The 23,631-nt window shown below is 37.6% G+C and overlaps 3 protein-coding genes across 5 annotated transcripts in view; 1 reads left to right on the forward strand and 2 right to left on the reverse strand.

Moving 5' to 3' along the window:
* Positions 1-3,342: 3,342 nt before the first annotated feature.
* On the reverse strand, positions 3,343-7,014 carry LOC109058438 (40S ribosomal protein S19). The gene is made up of 6 exons (XM_019075630.2): positions 6,945-7,014; positions 6,218-6,294; positions 5,995-6,095; positions 4,365-4,548; positions 4,209-4,263; positions 3,343-3,399 (listed from the first exon to the last, which is right to left on the reverse strand). The coding sequence occupies exons 2-6, from the start codon at positions 6,292-6,294 to the stop codon at positions 3,373-3,375; spliced, it is 444 nt and encodes a 147-aa protein (XP_018931175.1). The 5' UTR covers positions 6,945-7,014; the 3' UTR covers positions 3,343-3,372.
* Positions 7,015-12,232: 5,218 nt separating this feature from the next.
* On the forward strand, positions 12,233-13,953 carry LOC122139978 (adenosine receptor A2a-like). The gene is made up of 2 exons (XM_042740951.1): positions 12,233-12,573; positions 12,768-13,953. Exons 1-2 carry the CDS (start codon positions 12,233-12,235, stop codon positions 13,606-13,608), a joined length of 1,182 nt encoding a protein of 393 aa, XP_042596885.1. The 3' UTR covers positions 13,609-13,953.
* Positions 13,954-16,864: 2,911 nt separating this feature from the next.
* LOC109105385 (cell adhesion molecule 4-like) overlaps positions 16,865-23,631 on the reverse strand; it is a 135,928-nt gene continuing 129,161 nt past the window's right edge. For all 3 annotated transcript variants that reach the window (XM_042740949.1, XM_042740948.1, XM_042740950.1), the window contains 2 exons: positions 21,518-21,646; positions 16,865-18,440 (listed from right to left, as the gene is read on the reverse strand). In XM_042740949.1, the coding sequence (XP_042596883.1) occupies positions 18,331-18,440; positions 21,518-21,646 (239 nt within the window). In that variant the 3' untranslated portion in view covers positions 16,865-18,330. The remainder of the gene's footprint in view (positions 18,441-21,517; positions 21,647-23,631) is intronic.

The following is a 23,631-nucleotide window of genomic DNA, read 5'->3' on the forward strand; positions in this document are numbered from 1 at the left end:
TAAACACTCAACTTGTAGTGATGATAATTCATTATAATTAATCTATATGGTTTATATTAAATATAATGATACCCATAGTCCATTACAGACTATTATAAACACATACAGATCAAACGACAGACCAACAAACAGACAGACAGAATTAAATAAGACTCTATAGTCGCTGTGAGTCACTTACAGGCTATATATTACTTTGCTTTCCTTGCACTATTGCCAGATGTTTCCTTTCAGTTGTCCCCTTTTGAAGACAACTTTATTTTCATTTTTGCTGTGTAAATTCTTCATATTCTTCATTACAATCCCTTAAAACAGAGAAGTGAATTGCACTGACTCTTGCTAGAAGTAAACTGCAGTTTTACTCTATTTCATGCATGTGATCTACTGTGATGTCACACTGTCATGTGCATGCACTTTACAGTCATTCATAAACTCCAGATTTAGGACTCAGCTGACAGAGAAAGTTGATGATCAGCGGCAAGATACCAACAAAGCCAGTACGGATCGGTTTGGTTATGTCAACTTGAAACCAATCCTTTTAACCCCAAGTTTGTTCAGCTAACCTCATGGTTCAGGCCCCAGAGGAAATACTAGCCACTGAAAGTGTTTACATAATGAGTTTTGTGAGTGTTTCTACTCAATTCATTTGCTTTCTTTCTACAATAAGTCATTCAACACCACCAAAAACGGCTGTTTACTTCAGCAAACGGATGGCAAGATTAGATTAGCAATGGTTAGCACAGAGGAAAAAAATATTTACCCACATTTCAGCACTGTGTGAAATAGAAGAGCTCTGTGTGAATGGATTTTTGGATGGCTCATACACACAACCAAACAAAAGCTTTGTTTGACAGGAACATTCGATTATATCTTAATCTTATTACGCATTATTCTATCCTTGTGTTTACCCACCTGTCAGCCTGACCTGCTCTCACAGATCTCTCTATCCTGTACTAGAAAAATAAATAAATTAAAAAAAAAATTATAATAGAAAAAGTGTGTTGAGTGGCTCTGACACTTTACTGATAATAGTTATTTTAGAAGATGCAGCACACGGTCCAGAAATCCTTAAAATCAGCACATCTGCAGTGGAAAATGCAGCCAGCTACATTTTAAACATTTTCCCACTGTTAAACAAGCATGACATATTACCTGAGATCACAATAACTTAATTATCTAATTTAATAATTGCAGTAACTATAGTTTTTAATCTGCTTCATATGCACCCACAGGCTCCATTATGAAACAATGCTCTGCAAAAGTTAATAAACGTAACTTAAAGGCTGCAGGAGCTCAGAGTCGACGTCTGCGGCATCGTTGGAAGCCTAGACGCGTTCAGACAGTAGCAAGTGAACAAACAACAACACCTTCTCAGCCAGCATTCTTGACATTCTCCTCTATCACTCAAAGACATGTTTATCTTTCTCTCTTACTTCCAAATTACAGGGTAGAGACAGAGAGAGGGAGGGATTCAGGTGCTCCAGAACAGCTGGCGAGTTGAAGGGAGGGAGAGAGAAAGAGGTGGATATGAAAATGTTACAAATTAGAATCTCTTGAGAGATGAAGGGTAAACGCAGAACCGCTAGTTACGCGATGATTGATTCTGTGGGAGATTCTGTGTACACACACGGTCATAGATAACCTGGCGTGGAGCTGCATTGTGGACTCAGAGAATAACACAGCTTTGTTTCCCAGGGAACATCTGAATACACAGTGAGTCAAGCAAACACAGTACAGTAAACAATACAAACCAGCACTCAAACACAAATCAACCGTGGGACATCCCCAGTGCAGTCACACCGGAGCGCGAACTAACCTGTCTGATATAATTTTCTGGTCTGAAGACATGTAATTTATAATTTAACAAAAAAAAACAACTAAAAAAAAAAAACAAAAAAAAGCACTACTTGCACCAGAGTAAAAAAAAATAAAAAAAAATAAAAAAACAACAACAACGGGAGTACATTCATGTTGATGCAGCTCAACAGCGCAATCAATACGCATACAACTCTTGATCTTTGCTGCCCTCTGGTGTCTAACCGTAGTGGCTACAACTAGGGCCAAAAACCAACTTTTTGCCAAAGGAATGGTGAATTAACAGAATTTACGAGTCAACATTTCCAGGCTTTAACTGTATTAAAATTATATATGTTATTTCTCCGATGCAAGACATTTCAAAATAGCATTATTACTTAATATGTACGGAATAAGGCAGGACAATGTGATTATCAAGCGATTGCGTTCTTTATAAGGAATCCAGAACGCGGAATTTCTAGCTAATATATAACTGTAGGCGACAAAAATCACTGGAAAACTTAATAATTTGTCAAAAGCATACTAGATCATGCTTCTTCGTTTTTCAAAGACCAAAATCACAAAAAAAATAAAAAAAATAAACCTACATTAGAGCATTTTTTCATAAAAATGTCAAGTGAGATTTACATATAAATGTAGTATTTCTATTACTTTTGAGAAACTTGAGAGCAAAGTGAAGGACATGTTTCTCTTTCAGAATTCAAAACAATTCAGTAGGACTGGCGTAGAAAAACACTTCAAAAGCTGTAATTGAATTCTTTTATCATGAAGTTATTTCTCAAAGATGCTACAGCACAAAGTTAAACAGACAGAAGCAACATCTTTTATTTCCCTGCACCTTTGTAATTTGAATACCTTAGGTTGACATTTTCTGGATGGGAAAAATAGTTTTAACAGTCTAAAAGAACTTATTTGTAACTTCTCACAACAGGTTTCAACATTGGAAAAATTGAAACTAACTAGAACATACCAACAGCCAAAACCAGATCAAAAACATTACTCTGGCCAGGGAGCACGCACACAGACCTGTAATATAATTATGGGACGATTTTGGAACAAGAAGTGAAGTCATCCTAAATCAAACGGATCGTATCTTACAAGCCCACATGATGGCACTGTTTCCATGCTGCAACCGCAGTTCAGCTCAATACACAGCTGTTTTGACTCGCACGCATTTGTCCATTAACTGCTCCAAATTCCTCTGCCAAAACTAGCAGCAGGGAAATAAAGACATTGTCTTAATGAGTAACTCAATCAGCATTCTTGCCAAGAACTGATACAAATCCAGCCTTACAGTTCATCAGACTCGAAGATGATGCTAGCAATTTTCTGTGAAATATGACTCAAAGACCCAGAATTGAAAAAATAAAAGCACATCAAGTTAAACTATGGGATGGGGGGGGGTGCTGGAATTACAGAACATCAAGCCAATGGCTTTAGGAACATTAAAGCATTGAATTTTTATCTTTCGTCCCTGAAGGAAACTCATACACAAACACAAAAACATTAAATAAGACAAAGACACAGAGGTTGGTTTCCCACAAAAGTTTATTTTACACTTCAAGATTTCTTGCTTGCAGCGGCAACCTGCAACAGAGCATGAAGAAAAAAAGATCAGGATTAACAGGAGATAAATCCATCACATCAAAATTAGAAATTAATTAACTGTGGGGAAACATTAAGGAGCTTTCAGGTTCTGGATGTGATCTTAGCCAGGAGATTAGGAGCAACATTCGCTTCTACCCTGACACTGTTTTTACTCATGCCACCGATGAGAGGCCAAGCATATCAACAGTGCTCTGGAAAGAGTCAGAGTGCAGACGACACAGCCAAGGCAAGCACAACACAAGAAAATCACGTTAACTCATCTGAATTCAGCTCATTAAGGGGATCAGGCAGAATAAAACGCCACCATACGGCAGCCCAGCGAGCATGAAATTCAATCGGCTTGTTTACTTCCTCCAGCATCGGATTGCTGCACAGCGGTAGCTTGCAGGGAAAGCGGAGGACCAACCGAGGGGCGAAAAACAAGGAGATGTGCATGCATTTCCTTTTTAAGATAGTACTGTGTCCACACACTAAATTAAAGCTACTGCAGTAAAAATAACCATGAGGCCTTTTAAGTGAAAATAGATTCATTACATTCAGTACCTAGATCTGCTCATTCTCATGCTGAATTGTGCAGCGACATCATTTTAATTCCTTTGAAATTTGATTACACAAAGTTGAACAGAACTTTGTGAATTCTGAGAACCACCATCTGTTGCACGGTATCTGACTAACCTCAGAAGCCTGACTTGAAGACTAAATCAATAGCGCCTTAAATCCGATTTTACAAAAATCGATGTTACAAATGCTCAAGTTCACAAATACAGTAACCTGACAACACTTCTTACCTGCCCAGCAATTCTGTCCAGGTCTCTGGTGCCCTGAGGGGTCAGCCTACGTCCACTGGAAAACAGCAACAATTGAGAGTTAGTTGAACTCAAAAACACCACCACCTACAATAATAAAGATCACATATAGTCAAAAGCAGCCTACAGGCTACTCACCCATTGGGGTCTTTCTCCACCATCTTGAGCCCCTCGAGGGCCTGGAGCACTTTACGGGCTACGTTCTTGGAGCCCACACTGAAGTGAGAGGGGCACACGCCGTTCCTCTTACGGCCGCCATAGATCTTGGTCATGGAGCCCACGCCAACACCTCCACGCAGGTACAGGTGCCGCACTGTGGAGGCTGAGAGAGGACAGAGAGTCAGGAGAAGAGATTTCTTCAGGGCAGTGGAGGACAACAGAAGGCAATATGCCAAGAAACACTTCACTTTTGCTTCTAAAAGAAAGAACCGACGCAGGTCTGTTCAAACTCACAGCAAAAAAAATACAGCACACATGGCATAAAATCCATAACAAACTCAGCTCTTAATTTTACACTGTGCGTCAAGTAGAAACTTCAGAGAAGGAAAGTTTCATCAGTTTCTCAGCACACAGCAGAAAACGCTGATACAGGACAAGGTCATCAATAATTGAGCCCCATCCTGACACAATCCCTTACATTAACCATCCATTGTTTTCCACCAGATTCTCAGAGTAAACATTAAGCCACTAAACTGTCATCATTTGAAAAACACTACATTTTTGCTTACAGCACAAAGCATTCAAACAGATCATCAATCACAAAAGTTTTAACCACGCTTGTGCATACTAGAAAGCAAGCTAAACATGTTTTTGCTCCATCTCACTACATACAAAAAAAAACATGCATTTGAGTGGTTAAATGCATTTAATGGCCAAAATGCACACCATAGCAATACATGAATGTAAACTAGTCAACCGCCATACGTGAATGTAAACAGGAAGATTTGCTGGATATTTTGAAGAACGTTTGGTAGATTTTGAAGAATTTAAGTCAATGGGAACTGAAGCTGCTTTGTAATCAACATTCTTCCAAATATCTAAGTGTTCTGTAAGAAAATAAATGAATGCTATAGTTTTAGAACAACATGAGGGCAAGAAAAAAAAAGGCCTATTTTGCTGCATATTTTACCAATAAATTGTTTCCTTGAACACTTGATACTGCTGGAACATACTCAAAATTAGAGCACTGTTTATAAAAGTCTGTTGCTATACTATACTTTTTCTTTATATACACCATTGCTTTCCATTTCTGACCTGTTTACATCACTACTTACTGAAAACAACAATGTTATACTTGAGAAACACTTCGAAATGTTCAATAGCATATTAGTGCTTACTATGATTTTGAAATTATCAAGATCCAAGACACCATGTCTTGATATCAAGACAACATACAAATTACAAGTTCATTATGGACAACACTGACATGTATACCTCAAATATTTACAAGATATTTCAATTTTAATTTAACAAAACAGGGACAAAAATAGGGATCTTTTCCATAAAGACCTGGCACAGAAATACTGACTATAAGACCTATTTACTAGCTCCTGACAGATGAAGATAATTACATATGATTTCCTGACATATATATATTGGCACGTCCCCTGCAGTGTGGTGTATGGCACAAGTTAACAGATGCATAGCCAGCATCCTGGTTCTACAGTTTGAGAGGTTCTGCTTGAATGGATTTGCACAAAGTGCAATGCATTTAAGTCTTACTTTCATGCATGTCCATGAGCTTTTATAAAACACACATCACACTCACCGGCTCTGATGTAGAACCAGTTCTCATCGCAGGGAGCCAGCTCTTTATGCTTGGCCAGCTTAACAATGTCAACCCAGTCTGGCACCTTCAGCTTCCCCGACCTGTCAAAACACCAGGGTTCAAAATGAGCCTCGGTACTCACAGCCAAAACTATTTTATCATGGTGTCACAAGCTTATAATAATAAGAACATAATCACTTAAGACAACGACAGTTGAACTGACTTCTTGAGGAAGGCTGCCAGCGCGCGGACAAACTCCTGCTGGTTGACGTCTTTCACCGTTACACCACCGCCTGGCATCTGAAAACCATAATCAACTTTGAATTAAAATCACATACCAGTATTTAACAGTTCTTTCCAACAAGAGCACGTCACATGCAAAATGTTTAACGTTAGCTAGCTAACATGAAAAAGCTGTATCTGAGGAAGCCCAGAGATCGCGTATATTACAGAAAACAATATTAACTTGTTAAAAGTATACTTATAACAAAAGAACCGTAATAGCTCAGTTTTGTGCGTAATAGGATGTTCAGAGGCATCGTGTTAACGCCGCGGCTAAAGACCACGTTTATTCTGACGTTGAAAATACAGCATACTACCAAACTCTAGTGACTAACTAGCAACAAGTTACAAGACTAGCGTTTTAGAATATGTAACGATTAACCGTAATTACTAGTAAAACGCCTCTTATTGCAGCTAGGTAAAGTGATACTGGTTTAGTAGACTAGGCCTCAATGCGCTGCATGGGCGCAGCCATTGAACACCGGGAATCCGTAGCATGCGATCGAATTAGTAATTAATAAAATACTACGCCTTTCTGGATCAATTTATTGACAGTCCAGTATTAGAATGGGTACTACTATATAATAAGTTGGTTGTAGGAGAAATATGGTGGTAAACAATGCTTATAAGTCACTTTAAAACCTAGAAAGATGCGGAGTATGATTTACCTCGCTTGTGGACAGCAAAAGGAAGAGGGACGTGCAGGGTTTCCTATGCGTGTTAACAGGGGCGAGTTGCGTTTGTTATCGCGAGATTTGAACAAGCTGCAGACAGGGATTACTGAGTTCTTCTCAGCTTCACGAAGTATGCTAAATGAAGTATGGCAAATGTTGCCAGAATGTTTTGTAAACAACAACAATAAAAAGATTAACTATTATGTAAATATAACAGTTATTGCAGTTTAGTATAATCTGTGTTCATTTAAGCACACATAAATAAAACGTGTTTAAAAGCTTTGGTTTTCATTTAAGGAAGTTCAGACAAATTACGTTTGAAAATTTACTTGAGCCAGATGACTCAAATATAAAATAAAAAATAAAATAAAAAAATCAATATAAATGGTCTATAAAAAAGAGAGTAAATCACAATGACGGCAAGTACTAGTAGCCAGCAAAAAAGTATCAGCAGCAACTGTTTAAAGCAGGAGGAGGACCCAAAGAAGAATTATTTTTCTAGGCACATAATTTATTTTCTTTCTTTTTTTCATTATGTTTGCAAAGGACATTTCTTCAGGTAGTGAGAAATGAATATAAGCCTCTGATTTTCAACAAAGCAGTTTTTTTTTTTTTTTTTTTTTATGCAGTAAGGAAGAAAATGTTTCCACTACAATTAATCTTTCTGTGGTTCCATGAATGTTAAATGTTCTTCATGGAACCATCAATGCCAATAAATAACCTTTATTGGTAGAAGAACCATTTTGTGTTCCACAAAGATTCTTCCAGTGAACAGTTTTTATATATATATTTAATTGTGAAGACCATTTTTAATAATCTTAAGAATCTTCTTTCCACAGATGTTAAAAATTCTTCATGGAACAATAAATGCCACAAATAACCATTATTTGAACCATAACATTATTTTTAACAACCATTAAAAATAACCACACATATGACTTCCACAGGTCTTTTGCCATGTGCATCATCCGCAGGCTGCATGCAGGTGGGACCTTGATCAATTCACAGTATGCCCATCACTTGAGACCAGGGCTGCCCAATCCTGTTCCTGGATATCTACCTCCCTGCAAAGTTCAGCTCCAACCCTGATCAAACAGACAGGACTGGGCACCCCTGCTTTAGACCAAGGGGGTCCAATCCTGCTCCTGCAGGTTGATGTGCTGCAGAGTCTGACTTCAACACACCTGCCTGGAAGTTTCCAGGCTGAAGGCTTTGATTAGCTGGTTCTGGTGTGCTTGGTTGGAGCTACAGGTTTGGACACCCCTGATTTAGCCCTCCTTTATGGACACTTTTCATATTTCTGGGGTTCTCAGAAACAGAAGTCGTCACAGTTGGGTAAACATATAATATAATTTTTGAGTTTCCATTTGCTTTAATAGCAAAAGATAAAATCCACTATAACATTTCTATGACTTTATAAAAAAAAAAGGGGGGGGGGGGTGGTGGAGGTGGTTACATTCGTCAGAAGAAAGAAAGATGTCAAATCTATCTCTGTCACTTCCTCAGCATTATTTTAAAAACACACAGCAGCGTAAACCAGTTTTCTTCAATTTAATGTCAAGGAAAACACAAATAGTGCTATAAATGCCCAAAACTTTCTTTATCTTCTTCTTATTTTTTTTTTTTTTTTTAAAGGATAATATAAAAAAGCTAGATACTATGTTAATAACCACTAAAACATGTCATCACAATTATGAAAAAGGTCTATTGTGCTGGGGTCGATATGACACACATTTGCCATTTGAACTGCTTGAAATACTGGTTAAATCAGAGGTCTTCAACCCTGCTTCTGCAAAGTTTATTTTCAGCCTGCCTCAGCACACCTGCCTGTGTATTTTCAAGCTTGATTAGCTTCTTCAGGTTTGTTTGATTAGAGCTGAAACTAAACTTTGCAGGACAGTGGGTTCTCAGGAGCAGGACTGAAGACTTCTAGGTTAAACTATTTATTTCTTCATCTGTCTTTTTCTCATTTAGGGTCATGAATGTACATGTAAAGTTTTGACACATAGATGTGTTTTGGTTGTACAAATTTTGGTGACTATGACACGCATTTGGTTTCTATGCAATTCACAAAAGTCAGATGAAAATCAGCAAAGATGCAGGTATAAAAAAAATAAAAAAAATAAAAAAATAAACCTTTATTGTTGCTTGTCAATGACTAAAATATAAAACACATCAGAACTTAAGAAATTTAAGACTTGAGGTTTACACAATTAAAGAAATTTCAATCGCTTCAATCTTCTTTATTCACTTCAATCAGAATCTTCATTCAATCCTCTGAAACTTCAGATAATTTCTTCATCTTTTTTAGTTTCAGTCAAAAAATTTGTGAAATGATGTTTTTGTTAGTTTTCTGGCTCCCTACTAGTCTGTTGCAACACTGAAAGTAAATGTGAGAAACCCATTTTCTCTCACAAGAGTTTGTGAACCAGACAAAAAAATAAGGCAGAAATAAATACTATTTACACTATACAAATTACTATACTTAGTTGTAGTTATTTGCACACTACGATGCATAGTCAGTCTATGTGAATCAGATTGGCCTCTTACACAAAGGGTCTATTTTTTAATATAAGGAGTTCATATTTTCTCATATTTTATAGGCTCTGACAAGCTGCAATAGAGCTTACATGTTTTAACATGATGTGTGTTTTTCATACAGGTGATTTTAGATAAATTGCATGGAAATCAAAGGGGGTCATTTTGACCACCAACACAAATGGTATGCCCTTATTTTCAAAACAACATGAGGTAGAATACTTTCCTAACCTTAAGACTTTCTTGTGAAGTTCAACAGACGTATTGTGTATTAGTACAACTTGTTTTTTTTTCTTAAAGAAAAGCAATGAAGCAGCTTTATTGAACCGTGGTAGAAATCTATCATTTCATACCCTGCTGAGAACTGAATTAGTTCATGTGCATCGACACCTAAACTCCCAAACAGATAAGCTCTTCCTCTCTCCTTCATTCTTCTTTCACCCCAATCATTCTTGCCATATCTGTTTACTTTAAAGATAGAGTCCTGGCGTGTGCAAATCGTTGCTGGTGTGTGTCTGTCTCAGACTGTGTATATCTAAAAGTGTGTATGTGAGCTGGGGCCTTTATGTGTTCCTGAATGAAATTGATGTAGGCTATATTTATGGTGGCATGGCTGCCCTTTGTACAGGCCAAATGGAATGGGCAGTTTTGCTCACACACTTGAATGGATTGATAAGCACACACTGTACTGAAAGGAGGAGTTGTAGTTAAAAAAAAAAATGGTTTATGATGATGTGTTCACACTGTCCATCCACACATTTGGACAAAACTCTGAGCTGACAGATTCGTATTATCTTCACATCCAATTACGGTAGGCTATTTCAACAACTTGTTTCTCTCACCTTCTATTCAGTTGTAAACTTGCTGTTTTTTAATTAACACATTTCCTGTTCTTTTCGTCAGTGGAAGGAAGTGAATCTGCGAGTGTTTGTTGTATCATTCATTGGACTCATAGTTGATTAGACGGAGAAATTAATTGTGCGGAGAGTGGAGTGCAGACGCATTACAATGGGAGCGGCACAATGAGACGACTTCTAACTTTTACACCATTAATTATTTCAGCTAATCAGTTTGTATGAGTGAGGACAACAATGAAAGAAGAGCAGACCCAGCGGCCCAGCCCGCGCGAGTGAGGAGCACTGGATTAAGAGATTGCGCAATCATTGTTCATTACTATGAAGCACTCACGGGCTTTCTCCGACTGATTACTGTCAGTGGCTGTTGAAAAGGTCAAACTCATTATGATAAAGAGACAGGTGGCATATTGAAGCGTTTCGGGGGATATTTTAACAGTTTTTTTTTTTTTTCCGCAAATATGTATTTTCCTTTGTCTGGCCACAAAATGAAATAACCTGTCTGTCAGAGCAGCGAAGCAAGTACGTGATCGGGTTGTCGTAGCGGCTGTTGCTGCGTGCGTGCCTTTGCAGGCTTTTCCAAGCTGTAGTTTGTGATCACATCCGCTGTATGGATGCACTGTCACAACAATCTCCGCTAACCCTTTCAATAGAGTGTAAATGCCATCAGAAATCTCCTCTTTTATTGTCTTCCTGTATCCAACTCTCATTGTCTTAAACGCATACGTGGGTCAAACCCCCCCAAGGAAAACGAATTAGGCTATAATTTTAATCATAATTTAAATTAAAATTATTATCAGTATTAAACTATCAGTAATCATCAGATCGTCCTGAGCTATTATCATTGTGGTTTTAAGGGTAAACCTTTTTTTATTATTATTATTATTATTTTTTTTACATGGGGACAGTTCCTTTAAAAATACAATGTAATATGAAAGCATCAGCTGAATGACAACATGCTTAAATATAATTACATATGAAGACAATGTATTTACCTGTGTAAATGCCATAGTAAACAAATATGGGTCATGCACAACTCACAAATGTAAAGATGTTGATGCAAATTTTGCAATATAAACGTAATAATTATTATTGATTTTATATTCATATTGTATCATATTTTTTAATATTAACATTACTGATATTATTATCATAATTAATAATAGTATATAGTTGATCAATTATAACAAATTTTGGGCCTACACAAATAATATATTTGTGTACCAGTGTGAAATCACATGTAGGCTACTGAATACCATATAAACAAATTTGGGTTATGAGGAAACCATAAAAATAAACTTGAGGGTAGTGATGCAAATTCTACAATATTCTCTCTTTATATTAATATTACTTAACAGTAATATTATTGATAAATCAGCTATATAATTATTATTATACAACTAATAATATATTGTTGTTTATTTATATTAACAGCAATAATATATTCCATTAGTTTAAATTATATTTATAATAATAACAATAATCATTATTATATAAATGTATGTCATTATAAATATTTAATATTTATAATAATAATACTTGTATAATTGTAATAATTCCAACTAACTGATTCTGATCAAAGCATCCTGACTGCAGATTGCCTGGACTGTAAGATGACATGACAAATAACGTGTCGATATTACATAAATTTCTGATCCACATTCGTGTATTAATTGTGTTAACTAGGGTGTTGACAAGAAGGGATGACCAGGGGAGGAAGCAGCAGGGACCAAACATGAGGGAATCAATTGCTGTTGATATCACCAAAATGACATTTATTCATTTAGCATACGCTGTATCCAAAGCCACTCTTTAATTAATTCATATTAAATTCTTATGATTTCATTCTTATATTCATATTTCATCTCCCTCTCTTTCTTCCTAGGGGCCATGTATTCCATGTGGCTATATTCCCTGATTCAGTGTGTAATAGCGGTGCTGGTGATCGGAGTGAGTGTGAGGTTGTGCTTGACTGCTGGCTGTGCTGCAGCTGGTCCAGGAACTAGAAGCTGGAGCACATCTGCATGCCTGAAGCTCTGCCTCTGCTTGGTCGGGTCAGTGGGCAGTATTGTGGACGCTCCTTTGTCTGTGCTGTTGAACCTGAGGAGCTCCCAGTGCCTGTACACCTGTATTGCCATGATCTCTTGCCCCCTCCTGCTCAGGCAGTTCACCGTGTGCCTTCTGCTTCTACTCACCCTTAATACACACCTACAGAGCCGCCTGGGGAACAGGTTAGTGTGAACATCTTGACCTTGCTTACAGTCCTTATGTTTGAGAAGTTCAGCAAGTTCTCAACTATTGGGATTTTTGCATATGTGAAATAACATTAAAGACTCGATTTGTGCTGACTATAAAATCGGAGTATTAAATTGTGCTGAATATGCTTAATAGTAAAAATTCAGCATGGAGCTTATGTTTCTTTCAGATATGCAGGCTTAGTGACTCGTAGGCGGGTTTTGTGCTTGGTGCTGCTCTGCTGGGTCATTTCAGTGATCATCGCCTTCGGCCAGTTCATCGTTTCCAACTCTTCGGATACCTCGGGAGCGTCTGTGGATGACGATACGGCTGGACTGGGGATGGATGAATGGCCTGAAGCCAATTATACCACCCCTGCCCTCCCTCCCAAACGTCCCTACCCAAAGGATCGCTCTGTAATTGGGCAGTTCTTGCCTTACGGAGGATTTCTTTCCAAGTTCCTGGTGGAGGACAATGAGAACTTCACATATGCGGAGATCCACGGCAGCCATTGGGGCATCTGTGCCCCCGACACCACGCTCAGTCCAGTCTTCATGGTGTATGTTTATGCCGTCACCGTGTTTGTTATCCCTTTGTTTGTTCTGTCGGGTGTGTATCTGGATTTAATGTGTTTCATGCCACAGCAGGTTCCAGCGAACTCCACATTTTCTCAGAAACGAAGCTCAGTGCAGTCTCGCTCATTGGCTCTCTCCATTTCTCTACTAGTAATGCTTTGCCTGCCCCTGCACATCACCCACGCTTTGTTACTCTTCGCCCCGAGCGCCGCAAGACCCAGCTGGACCTCTCTGATGGCCTCTGTTCTCTTCCAGATGTATAGCCTAGTGCCCCCTCTTCTCTTCACCAACACCTCTCAGCAGGTAGGCTTCGAGTGCTCCTTGTTATCCGCGCCCAACCTGACCTCGAGGGTTCTCTCCTCTCGAGTCAAATCTGTGGGGAGTGCTTTCCGTTCAGTGGAAGATTTCAGTCACCCTGGACAAACACTGAAAGTCAAAGCTTCTCCAGAGATATGATGGGATGTCATGTGAAGAGGGCACTTGCACCAAAAGTTATCTGTAGAGTCTTTGCATGGGTTATTTGAAATTATTGAGTAAAACTAATCCAATACTAGCTCATGGCAGATGCCAGGCTTTCTGCATTGATCCATGTCAATTCAGATTGAATTAAAGAAGTGTGTTGCTGCACAATGATTTACTTCATGCTTTTTTATATTGTATGAAACCTAAAACTAAAGTATGACTACAAGGGTAACTTTTTGAGCCCTCTGTAATTATTATACACCTACATATCCCATTTCTCCAAAATGTAGCCATTTAAATATATTTTAATATCTATTTATATAGGCACATTTTAATATTCACAATAAAGTCTTTCTGATTGATGATTTCAAACTCTATTGTTATTCGTATCTGCTATTTAACCGCTTTGTATCTATTTGATGTTGTGATTCACATATTCTGTCTTATATACTGAGACAAATGGATTAAAATCAATGTACACTGCACCTTACTGCTTTGTTTTCTTCAGAAAAATGTCTCTACTATTATTTTCTGCACGTGTACTGAGATCTTGTTCTGCTGGATTAAAGTATGCGATAGGTTGAGCACATTTTCATATAAGACGAATCACTTTAAAATTACATTTTAAAACCAAAATTATGAATTTGCAGTAAGGTGACAAGTAAATATTTCACATATAAAATCATGGAGCATGACTATCAAAAGTAAGAATAGGTTGTTGCATTTTTTAGAAGTTGCATTCAAAATCCACTTGCCTTAAAGTCTGAACATGCGCAGAAATTCCCATCTGCAGATAACAATCTGATGGAATGTTTACTTGTTTAGTCTGATATTATCAAAGGTTTACATGTTTAGGCTGATATTATCAAAGGTTTACATGTTTAGGCTGATATTATCAAAGGTTTACACCACCCATTTCAATGTGAATGAAATTTCAGTCATATTTGGTCAGTTTATTCTAGTTAACATACAGTTACATTAAACATTTTCATTCGGACTGGGCTAAATGAGTGCCTAAAAATGAGCAAAATATTGTACCGCACCTGACTAAAATTTTAACATCTCTCATTCTGTTAATGGACTTTCAAATTCGAGAAAGCCAATCAAGACTTTGGCTTTAAGATCAAAACATATTTATTTTTATCCTTGGTGTTTTGATTAAGGCCACAATACCACCCCCGTCTAAAAAGTTTTCACTTTTTTCCAACTTTAGGGGCCAATTATGAAAATACTTGAACTCAGCAGGGACACTGAGCAATTTTGGATATGAAGGAAACAAGTTTGTGTATGTATCTTCCAATTCCTGTGAGGCTAGCAATCGTAATTCTTGAGTTATCATACCCTGAACATGGCTTACCACATAAGACCTTTTTTGGCTTGGAAATAATGAATTCTTCAGGGGGCTGAAAAATGATCCAGTTGTTACAATATGCAAGAAATATTCTTCAGACCTTAGTTTTGTCACCAGCAACAAATAAGCAATCTATGGTGCAGAAATAAACCCTTCCAATTGAATATGTAATGAATCATTAGAAAGCACTTTGTAAATTCCTGTTATGTGGCACAAATGGTCCAATAAATATTCCATTGCTGCCATGTTTAATCCCAGTGATACTCTAGGATTAATGGTGAAATGATTTTACCAACAATCTCAGAAGACGGTTATATGAATACATCAATATGTTTGCATACTTGTACGTAATTAAATATAGTACATTAAAATGTGTCCCATCAATGTCGAAACCCGGCGCAAGCTTTTAGTTTGATCTGAATGTTTAATTATAACCACTATAATAGCATATCAAGTGGGAGAGACTGTTTGAATGCATCGAGATAATTAACCACTCAATAACTCCCAGGGAAAACAGGATTCCATAGCTGTTTTGATTAAATGCGTACTTCTTATGTGCAGCTCGAATAAAAGCCCTGTTTCACACTAATTGGATTATTCTTTTTGCTCACTTGTGCCAGTGCTGGTGTAAGAAATGACTCCTTTTGTATCTGAATATTTGTGTTGTGATCTCTGTGTCTTCCCCTGTCCCTCCTCGGCGTCTCACTCCCCCAATCCGCCCATTATCCACCAAGTTTCAAGCATGAAATCCTCCATCTAATGTTACTTTCACTCACTTTGTCTTTGTAAAGCCCCGACTTTGATTTGCCTGACGCTTTTTCCTGTCTTGATCATTGTCTTCCACTCATTTTTCTTGCAAATGCCTTTCTCTCTCATTAAAGTCTGCACTAACCTCCAGAGCCGAGGTGAATTATTGAGTGAAGCTGGACTGTCAAAAAAGAAAAACAAGTAAAAGCTCTCTCTAACCGAGATCCCATTCGATAGTTTTCTCCGCTCGAAAGCCTTTAGCTTCCTGCCGATATGACAATCTTTCATCACTAAAGCGGCTTCAGTCAATTCATCGCACCTGCTCTAGTCCACATCCTATTGAATGGGGTCATTACAAGGAGCTGGGAAGCTTCAAATCTGTCACGCACAGAACGTAACCGTTTATCGTCCTTGGATAAAGCCGAAGGAAAGTTTGACCAGCATATGCTTTATTACCCACATATCTGCCTTTGAGATGCCAGCCGAGGTCCTGTAAACAAAATTACAAGAGATTGATGAAGTTCTGATGAAGTCTACGGCTGTCATTTTTCATTTGAACTCAGCGTTTGGAGTTTGCCGGCTCGCTGAAGCACTACTAGCTTCGCAGAAACCCCAAAATTAGTAACCGATCATACTTTGTGAAGCATTTCTACTCGTACTTAAAGGAAATTGCTAGCATATGTCCTTCTTTATCTAAGGAGCTGCTCAAAGCGAGCAAAACATTAGATAACGCAGTGTGCGCTTTGATTGCCATGTGACAGTTACGGTTTATGACAGGCTTCTGCAGAGCCTCTCCATCAATAGAGGACAAACACATCGATCAGTCATCCTCCCCTCGGCTTTTAAACGTACTGTAGAGCCACCCCTCCCGGAGCGCTCAGCAAGTGACTTCTGACACAATCGTATATTGATTGCAGTGGAATAATGGAGGAGTCCTATTTTAATGCACCTGCTTTCTCTCTTTGGTGTCTCTGCTCTTTTGTCATAGGAGTCTTATGATTCATCATCTCAGTCACACAGCTTTCATCTCTGCTGGCTGCTTCTGCTAATTAAAATATCCTCCCCTTTTCCTTGCTGCTCTCCTTTATTGCCACCACTGAAACTGGATTGTGTCAGCTTCTCGAAGTCAGAAAATCAGTCTTTGACGCGAGATTCTTTTAAGTATTTTTTATTTTGTCGTGCTTGGTATCTTTTCCCTATAAAGATGTACAGTTAGCTATATCAACAGCGACGCAAACACTACAAAATAAACAGGAAGTGAAAGATGAAGAGGAGACGGACAACTAGAAGAAAAGACACAAAGAGGATCAAGAAGGACAGAAGAGAATGAAAGAGGAGAGAGAAAAGTGGGTACACGGCTGTTTCTACTGGTAAAACTAAAGCATGGGAAGTATACAATTTATAACATTTACAATTATAATAACAGTAAGAATAATAATAATAACAACGATCATAATAGTCCAAATAATAATTAATAAAAACACCTAAGACCTCGGATATCTTTTAAAAGACAAACGAAATATATATTTTTTTGAATTTAATTTTTTTTTTAAAGATGACGTAACAGTAGTTTGTTCAGTTTTGCACCTCTAAGCTAATATTCTGTGTTAGTACGATAGCATCGTTGAGCAAAAGTAATTTTTTTTTCTTAAAAGAGTCATTTAACTTACTTTGTAGAATTTTTCTTACAAATAATGACTTTAGAGATATGTTTCATTGTGTAAGCGTTTTCGTGTTGAGCAATTGAAAAAAAAAATATATATTGAAATTTCTGACATGTTCTCTACAAGCAAACTCCTTCCTGTTTTTCTCACCCAAGTCAAGCTCCTCACAGTTTCACATTTCCAATGACTCTTCGCGATAATTAAGCCCCTTTTTTACAGCGTCAGAGTGAGCGGTCCGCTCCAATTCATTCTTCTCATAAAAGAGAACATGTTTAATCCCTTAATTATTAACAAACAATAGTGGAGAGATAGTGGAGGGAGAGGAAGGAGCATCGGAGAGCGGGAAACGGAGAGTCATTGAGAGAGGATCAAGACGAAAGGAACTTTTCAACAGGTTTTGGCCAACGTGAGCAGATAATGGAGTCACCGGATGAAAAGCGCAGATGAATACTTTATGAGGACGGCTCTGAGCTCTCAGTGCTGTCATTGGTGGATTTATTGTCTACCAGCTCAGTCTCTGAGGCCCAAACGCTTTGGCAAATGCAGGGAATTTAATTTGCTCACATTGGGACATTCAATAGCTCATAAGCCCTTTGCGGCTTCCCACAGCGACTCCGTTTCACCCGGGTTATAGATCGGCCTGTTTTGAATGGACACTTTTCTCTCCTGGTCCTACAATTATGGCTAGTTGTCTATCGTATTCGCAAGTAAAAACAGAAAGGGTGTGTGTGATGGTCTCTTTCAATCATAATAATTATCCTCTCCTCTCGGCTCTCTCCACCCCGCTCAATTGTTGTCTCCGTTCTCTCCTTCCCACTCCATCTTCAAATGGCACGATTGTGATTCCCTCTGGTTGTCGTAGTGGTGGTGTGTGGGTCTGTTTGGGAACAGTGTGTGTTGCGGTGTGCACTCTGCAGTGGTCCAGTGTTTCTGAAGAGCTCCACTAGGGCGGCGCTACAGTAGGTACTCCTTCTTGCCCTGGCTGGCATCGTTACCATTGAGGAATGCCTCCTGAACCTCACCGTGTTCATCCAACCCACTGGCTTCGTGAGTCAAATATGAACCTAGAGAGAAACAAAGACAATTTCATCAGAATTAGACATAACAACATATTAAACCACTTGCTGAGTGTAATTAGATATATTTTCTATTAAAACAGGACTTAATTAATGTTGTCTTAATTATTGTCTCTTCCTGTTTTGATTTGCATCCAGTAGGAGACTGGGGTAAGTTTATATTTAATTATTAACTTTTAAAACATGTGACAACCCTGATAAAAATGTGGTGCCCCTACCTGACATTAATGAAAAATGCCTCTGTCCTGGTTTAGCCTTTTAGTTCAAATCACCCGTCATTATATAATTGACTGAATACGTATTAGTGTGATCTGTGTTCACTTTTTATACAACAACATTTATTAACAGCAGAAATTAATTTAAGTAAGAATAAAATATAAAAGGTGTTTGGAACCACCATATAAAAGCACAATTGTTTTTTGTTTTTTTTTTACCCCAAACCAAGGAAATCTTAAAGGAATGGTTCAGACAAAAATGAAAATTTGTCATTGTTCTTTCACCTTTATGTAATTCCTATAAGTTAGTGTTGGTTGATATTTGGAATTAGCTTTTATTTTAATATTTTCAGTTTTCATTTTAGTTAAATTTTTAGCAATTTTATGTGCGTTCGTCATTTAATTTTTAAAAAATATTATAAAAAATATAAACAAAATATATTTTAGTTTGAGCAATTTTAGTACTCATTTTTGATATTTTTTTGTAATTTTTTTTTATTTAGTTTTCATCTAAAATGTATATATTATTTTTAGCTTTATTTCAATGAACAAAACAATTAACTATAACAACACTGCCCCACATGACACCTAGCCCTGGTGCCCCTCCATAGTGCATTCTAATTTGTATGCATAACAGTCAATATAACATTTGCACATTCCCTCGTGTCCTCACCTACACCCGAGTTTCCTCAATCAGTGTGTCTCAAACTAAACTGTCCCCTGGGGATTCATGCTGTTGTATTAGATCGCACACATCTGAACATTCATCATCACGTTTCTTTTGCAGGGCCAGCAAAAGTCATCTTACTGTAATTGGGGGGAACTTATGCAGATTGACTTTTAATTATTCACTAAATTCATTACGAATTATCACCTCTGACATTTTGCTGCACAGTCAGCGATTTGGTACAGTGCGACCTTTTTATTCACATCATTATATGACACAATGGTTTTGCCTCTGTGGCTGGGAGACAAATAACTGAAATAACTTGGGCAGATGTGACTCTGTGGCACCGGCACGACACCGTTTAATTAACAAAATCGATCTTATGTACGTGCAATTTTGCTTTCCTAAAATGCAAGTGTACAGCAGAGGCTGATGGGGCCATTAAAAACAGTGATGTCGTGGACCACGCAGGACCAGCACAATGCATCAGAGCTGTAATGTACCTCTTCCTCTGCCCTAAGATTAATCACTTCCATTCTGCCTTTCCAGCCGCCCCAAGGTTAGACAGGATCAACCCTAATGCTCTCTGTCTCTGCACCAATGGGTGAACTAACTGCATGTGACTTTGATTGGCAGGTGAGCTCGGGTTCCTCTGCGCCCTCTGCCTCCGCCCCAATTTGTGGGTGCTGTGATCTTTATTGGAAACGGTGACACACAGAGATGGCCAGAAGTTCTTAAAGAGTTCAGGGCTGAGGTAATTAAGTTTTCTTTATAGATGCGCCACGATACGGTTGACGAAAAAAGGCAATTAAACATGAAGGCCATGCCCACATTTCCCTGGGCTATATCTCTATATCACAGGTCTGGCACAATCCTCTTTCGTGACGTGTATTCAAGTGTAACGGTGGTTCCACCTTACTTTATCATCTGAACACATTTACACAAATATATGTGCTCTCAGGAATCAAAAAATGAAAAGAAGAAAACACCTACACCAACTATTCTCTCCTCCTGATTTTTTTACTTATTTGTTACATCACTTAGGGGTGGGCGGCATGATCAAAATCTCCAACAAGATCACTAGTGCGATACTGGTTTAATACAACAGTTCCATAACCAGAAAGATAATACAAGTACATTTCAGACTACATTTGACCGGTTTTGATCTCTTTATCCCCAACCAAGAGACAATTTCCAAAAGAAGCCAAAAGATTAAATGCAATTCAGAAACAAAGTAACAGTAAAAATAGTAAAAGTAATATTATAACTAAAACACTTCTGCTCAAAAGTTTGTGGTTGTAACATTTTCACCAAGGTTGCATTTATTTGATCTAAAATACACTAAAAACAGTAATATTGTGAAATATTATTGCAATTTAAAATAACTGTTCTCTTGTTTAATGCTTAAAAATATTTATTCCTGTGATGGCAGCAGCTATTACTCCAGTCTTCAGTGTCACATGCTCCTTCAGAAATCAATCTAATTTGCACCTTGTTATTAATGTCGAAAACAGGTATGCTGCTTAAGGAAGAACATTTATTAGAAATAGAAACTTTTATAATATTATAAATTTCTTTACTGTCACTTTTGATCAAATTAATGTGTCCTTGCTGAATTAAAAGTATTAATTTATTTAAAAAAAATATTTTTTTTTAAAAAATCGGTAGTGCTTGTAACTAATATTCCATATTCCAAAATACTCTTGAATAATAGTGGATATACTAAACACCTGTTGAAACACAACAAAACTCTGCTTTGCATTTCTTGCTTATATACACTCTTTATTCATCCTAACATCTCACTCTGTATTTTCACATTACTCAATGTACATTATGCACCCTGTTTGCTCAATGATAAGAATCCACTGCAGTATTAACAGTCTCTACAGAGTAATATTTCTACCATCATATAGTATTTTGTACAGCCCAACCTTATAACACCAACTACTACTGTCCTTTTTTCAATTCTTGTTCATACTGGCTCTCACTGCACCAAACACCAACAAACTGGATGAGTGACTGAACCTGGTTGATGTTGGTGCAGTGTGAACCAGCCTTTATCTTCCCCAGACACTCTTCTCTACTGCTTGGATATTTGTTACTTTCTCCCTCTCCTCAGAAGGTGAGGTGCCACATGTCAGTGTGTCACCACAGGTTAAGTGTTTGTGGAGAGAGGAGGTCACCTTTCTGTCGGACGGAGCACCAGATGGTGACGATGAGCACACAGATGACAGTGAAGACCAGCAGAGCCAGGATGCCCCCGATCACTGCATATGGAACGGCACTGTGGGTTTCCACCACTGCCCCGGGGTCTGAGACACACACAAACAGGCAAAAAGGTTTTAGCTTTAGCATTTTAACTACAAACAAGTCGAAGTGACTTGTTAAAACAAAGAGATCTCATTAATGCACCCTGTTATTTTACTGCTTGCATTTAATTAGTTAAAAGAGATGATGACTGCAGAGGAAAGATGCCATCGGAGTCTGTGTGTGAAGTTTACAGTAAAGTTTTACCTACACTGACAGATACGAAACAGTGAGAGGCAGACAGACACTCAGAATCATCAACACATGAGGCTGGACAGCATCCTTAAATATTTAACAACCTGTTTACATCAAACAGCAGTGGGTAGAAAAGTAAAATAGGAGAGATGGAGACAGAGTGAATGAAAGAAATAGAGAGACACATAGAGAGAGCAGAAGAGAGAAAGTGACATACAAAATGAGAACAATGCCAAGAAAGAGTGAGGAAGGAAAGTGCTGTATGTTTGATTGCGGGGCAAAAGTCAACACCAATAAGAAAAGTTTTCATGAGTGCCTGAAAAACAAAATAAGTAAAAAAGTAATACATTTAAAAAACATTTATTTCATACCAAGTAGTTCAAATCTTTTAACATATTTACTGCTAGAGACTTACTGATATATAAATTATAATTAAACTGTATTTGGAGTACTACTTGTGCATAATGCACTTCTTAATATTAAGCCTAAAGTGTGTTTGTGTACTGTCACTACTGATGAGAATTGTATGATCTTTGAATAATACTGGCCTTTAAATGCAAGATATTTAAAGTGTACCTGAAGTATACTTGCAATAGTTCCACTTTAGCACAATCAAATATACTTCAGTGTATCTTTAGTTGGACTTGGTCCGCACGATTAAAGTGCATTAAGCACAAAATTAGTTGTTCAAATTTAGCAGACTTTAAGTATTCCAGTTTAATATACTAAAACTACAATTGCTGGGTATTTTTATTGAGCACGTAAATATGTAAATGTATTTGTAGTATACTTAGCATGAAATAAATGTATTTCAAATACATTTTAGTATATTTATTTTTCACTAGGTAATGACCAATTCTAAAAGGGATAGTTCAGCCAAAAATTAAAAATTCTGTCATCAGAAGTAAAAACGATATAAATACTGTTCAGTTTCTTGCACAGACCGATCGTTTTGTGTCTTTACACATCAATGTATTGTCACAAGCCGCAGTGTTTAATTTGGTTTTGTTTGTGTATTTTTTTTATTTTACGTTTTAGCTGTGATTCCCATCCACTTACATTATAAGACTGATAGACTGCAAAGGTTTGAGTTAAAAATCTTTGTTTGTATTCTACTGAAAAAACAAAGTCACCTACATCTTGGATGCCCTGGGGACAAGCAGATAAACATAAAAATTTAATGGGTAAAAATTGTAAAAAAAATTTGGGTAATCAATCACTATGGAAGAAAATTCTCACACAGAAAAGAGCTGTGTGAGAATTCTTCAAACTTTTGTGTTTCGCAGAACAGCATATGGATCTGGAACCACCAGAGTGAGTAAACAATGTCTTTTTTTGTTTAATATTAAATTAAAGGTAAAGTGTATAATAATGTTTGCTTTTAAAAACAATTCCTGTCTACTATTGGTATACTATTGGTAAGCCAAACTGATAACCCCACCCCAAGCTCACACCATTGGTTGAGCTGATGTTGCTGTGTGGTCGAGATTTCAAACAAACAAAACAATGGTTTCACCACAGAGCCCCAGTGTTTACATTTTTCGAAGGAAATAAACCTACAAATGGCTTTACTTACAGTTGTCTCTGCATATTAAGCTGGGATAAGAGAAGGTATTTAAACATCAAAAAAATTACACACTTCACCTTCACCGCGAATGCTTCAGAAACAGCGGGAGTGCTGGAGAGAGGGGGTCGCCTTTGAACAGGCTGTCGAGTAACATTTCATTAGGAGTCCGTTTCAGAGACGATGAAAAATTAATGCTGCTCCCTGCCTCACGCACACTTTTCAGGGAAC

Source organism: Cyprinus carpio, chromosome B16, assembly GCF_018340385.1.
Source record: "Cyprinus carpio isolate SPL01 chromosome B16, ASM1834038v1, whole genome shotgun sequence".
Classification (NCBI taxonomy): Eukaryota; Metazoa; Chordata; class Actinopteri; order Cypriniformes; family Cyprinidae; genus Cyprinus; species Cyprinus carpio.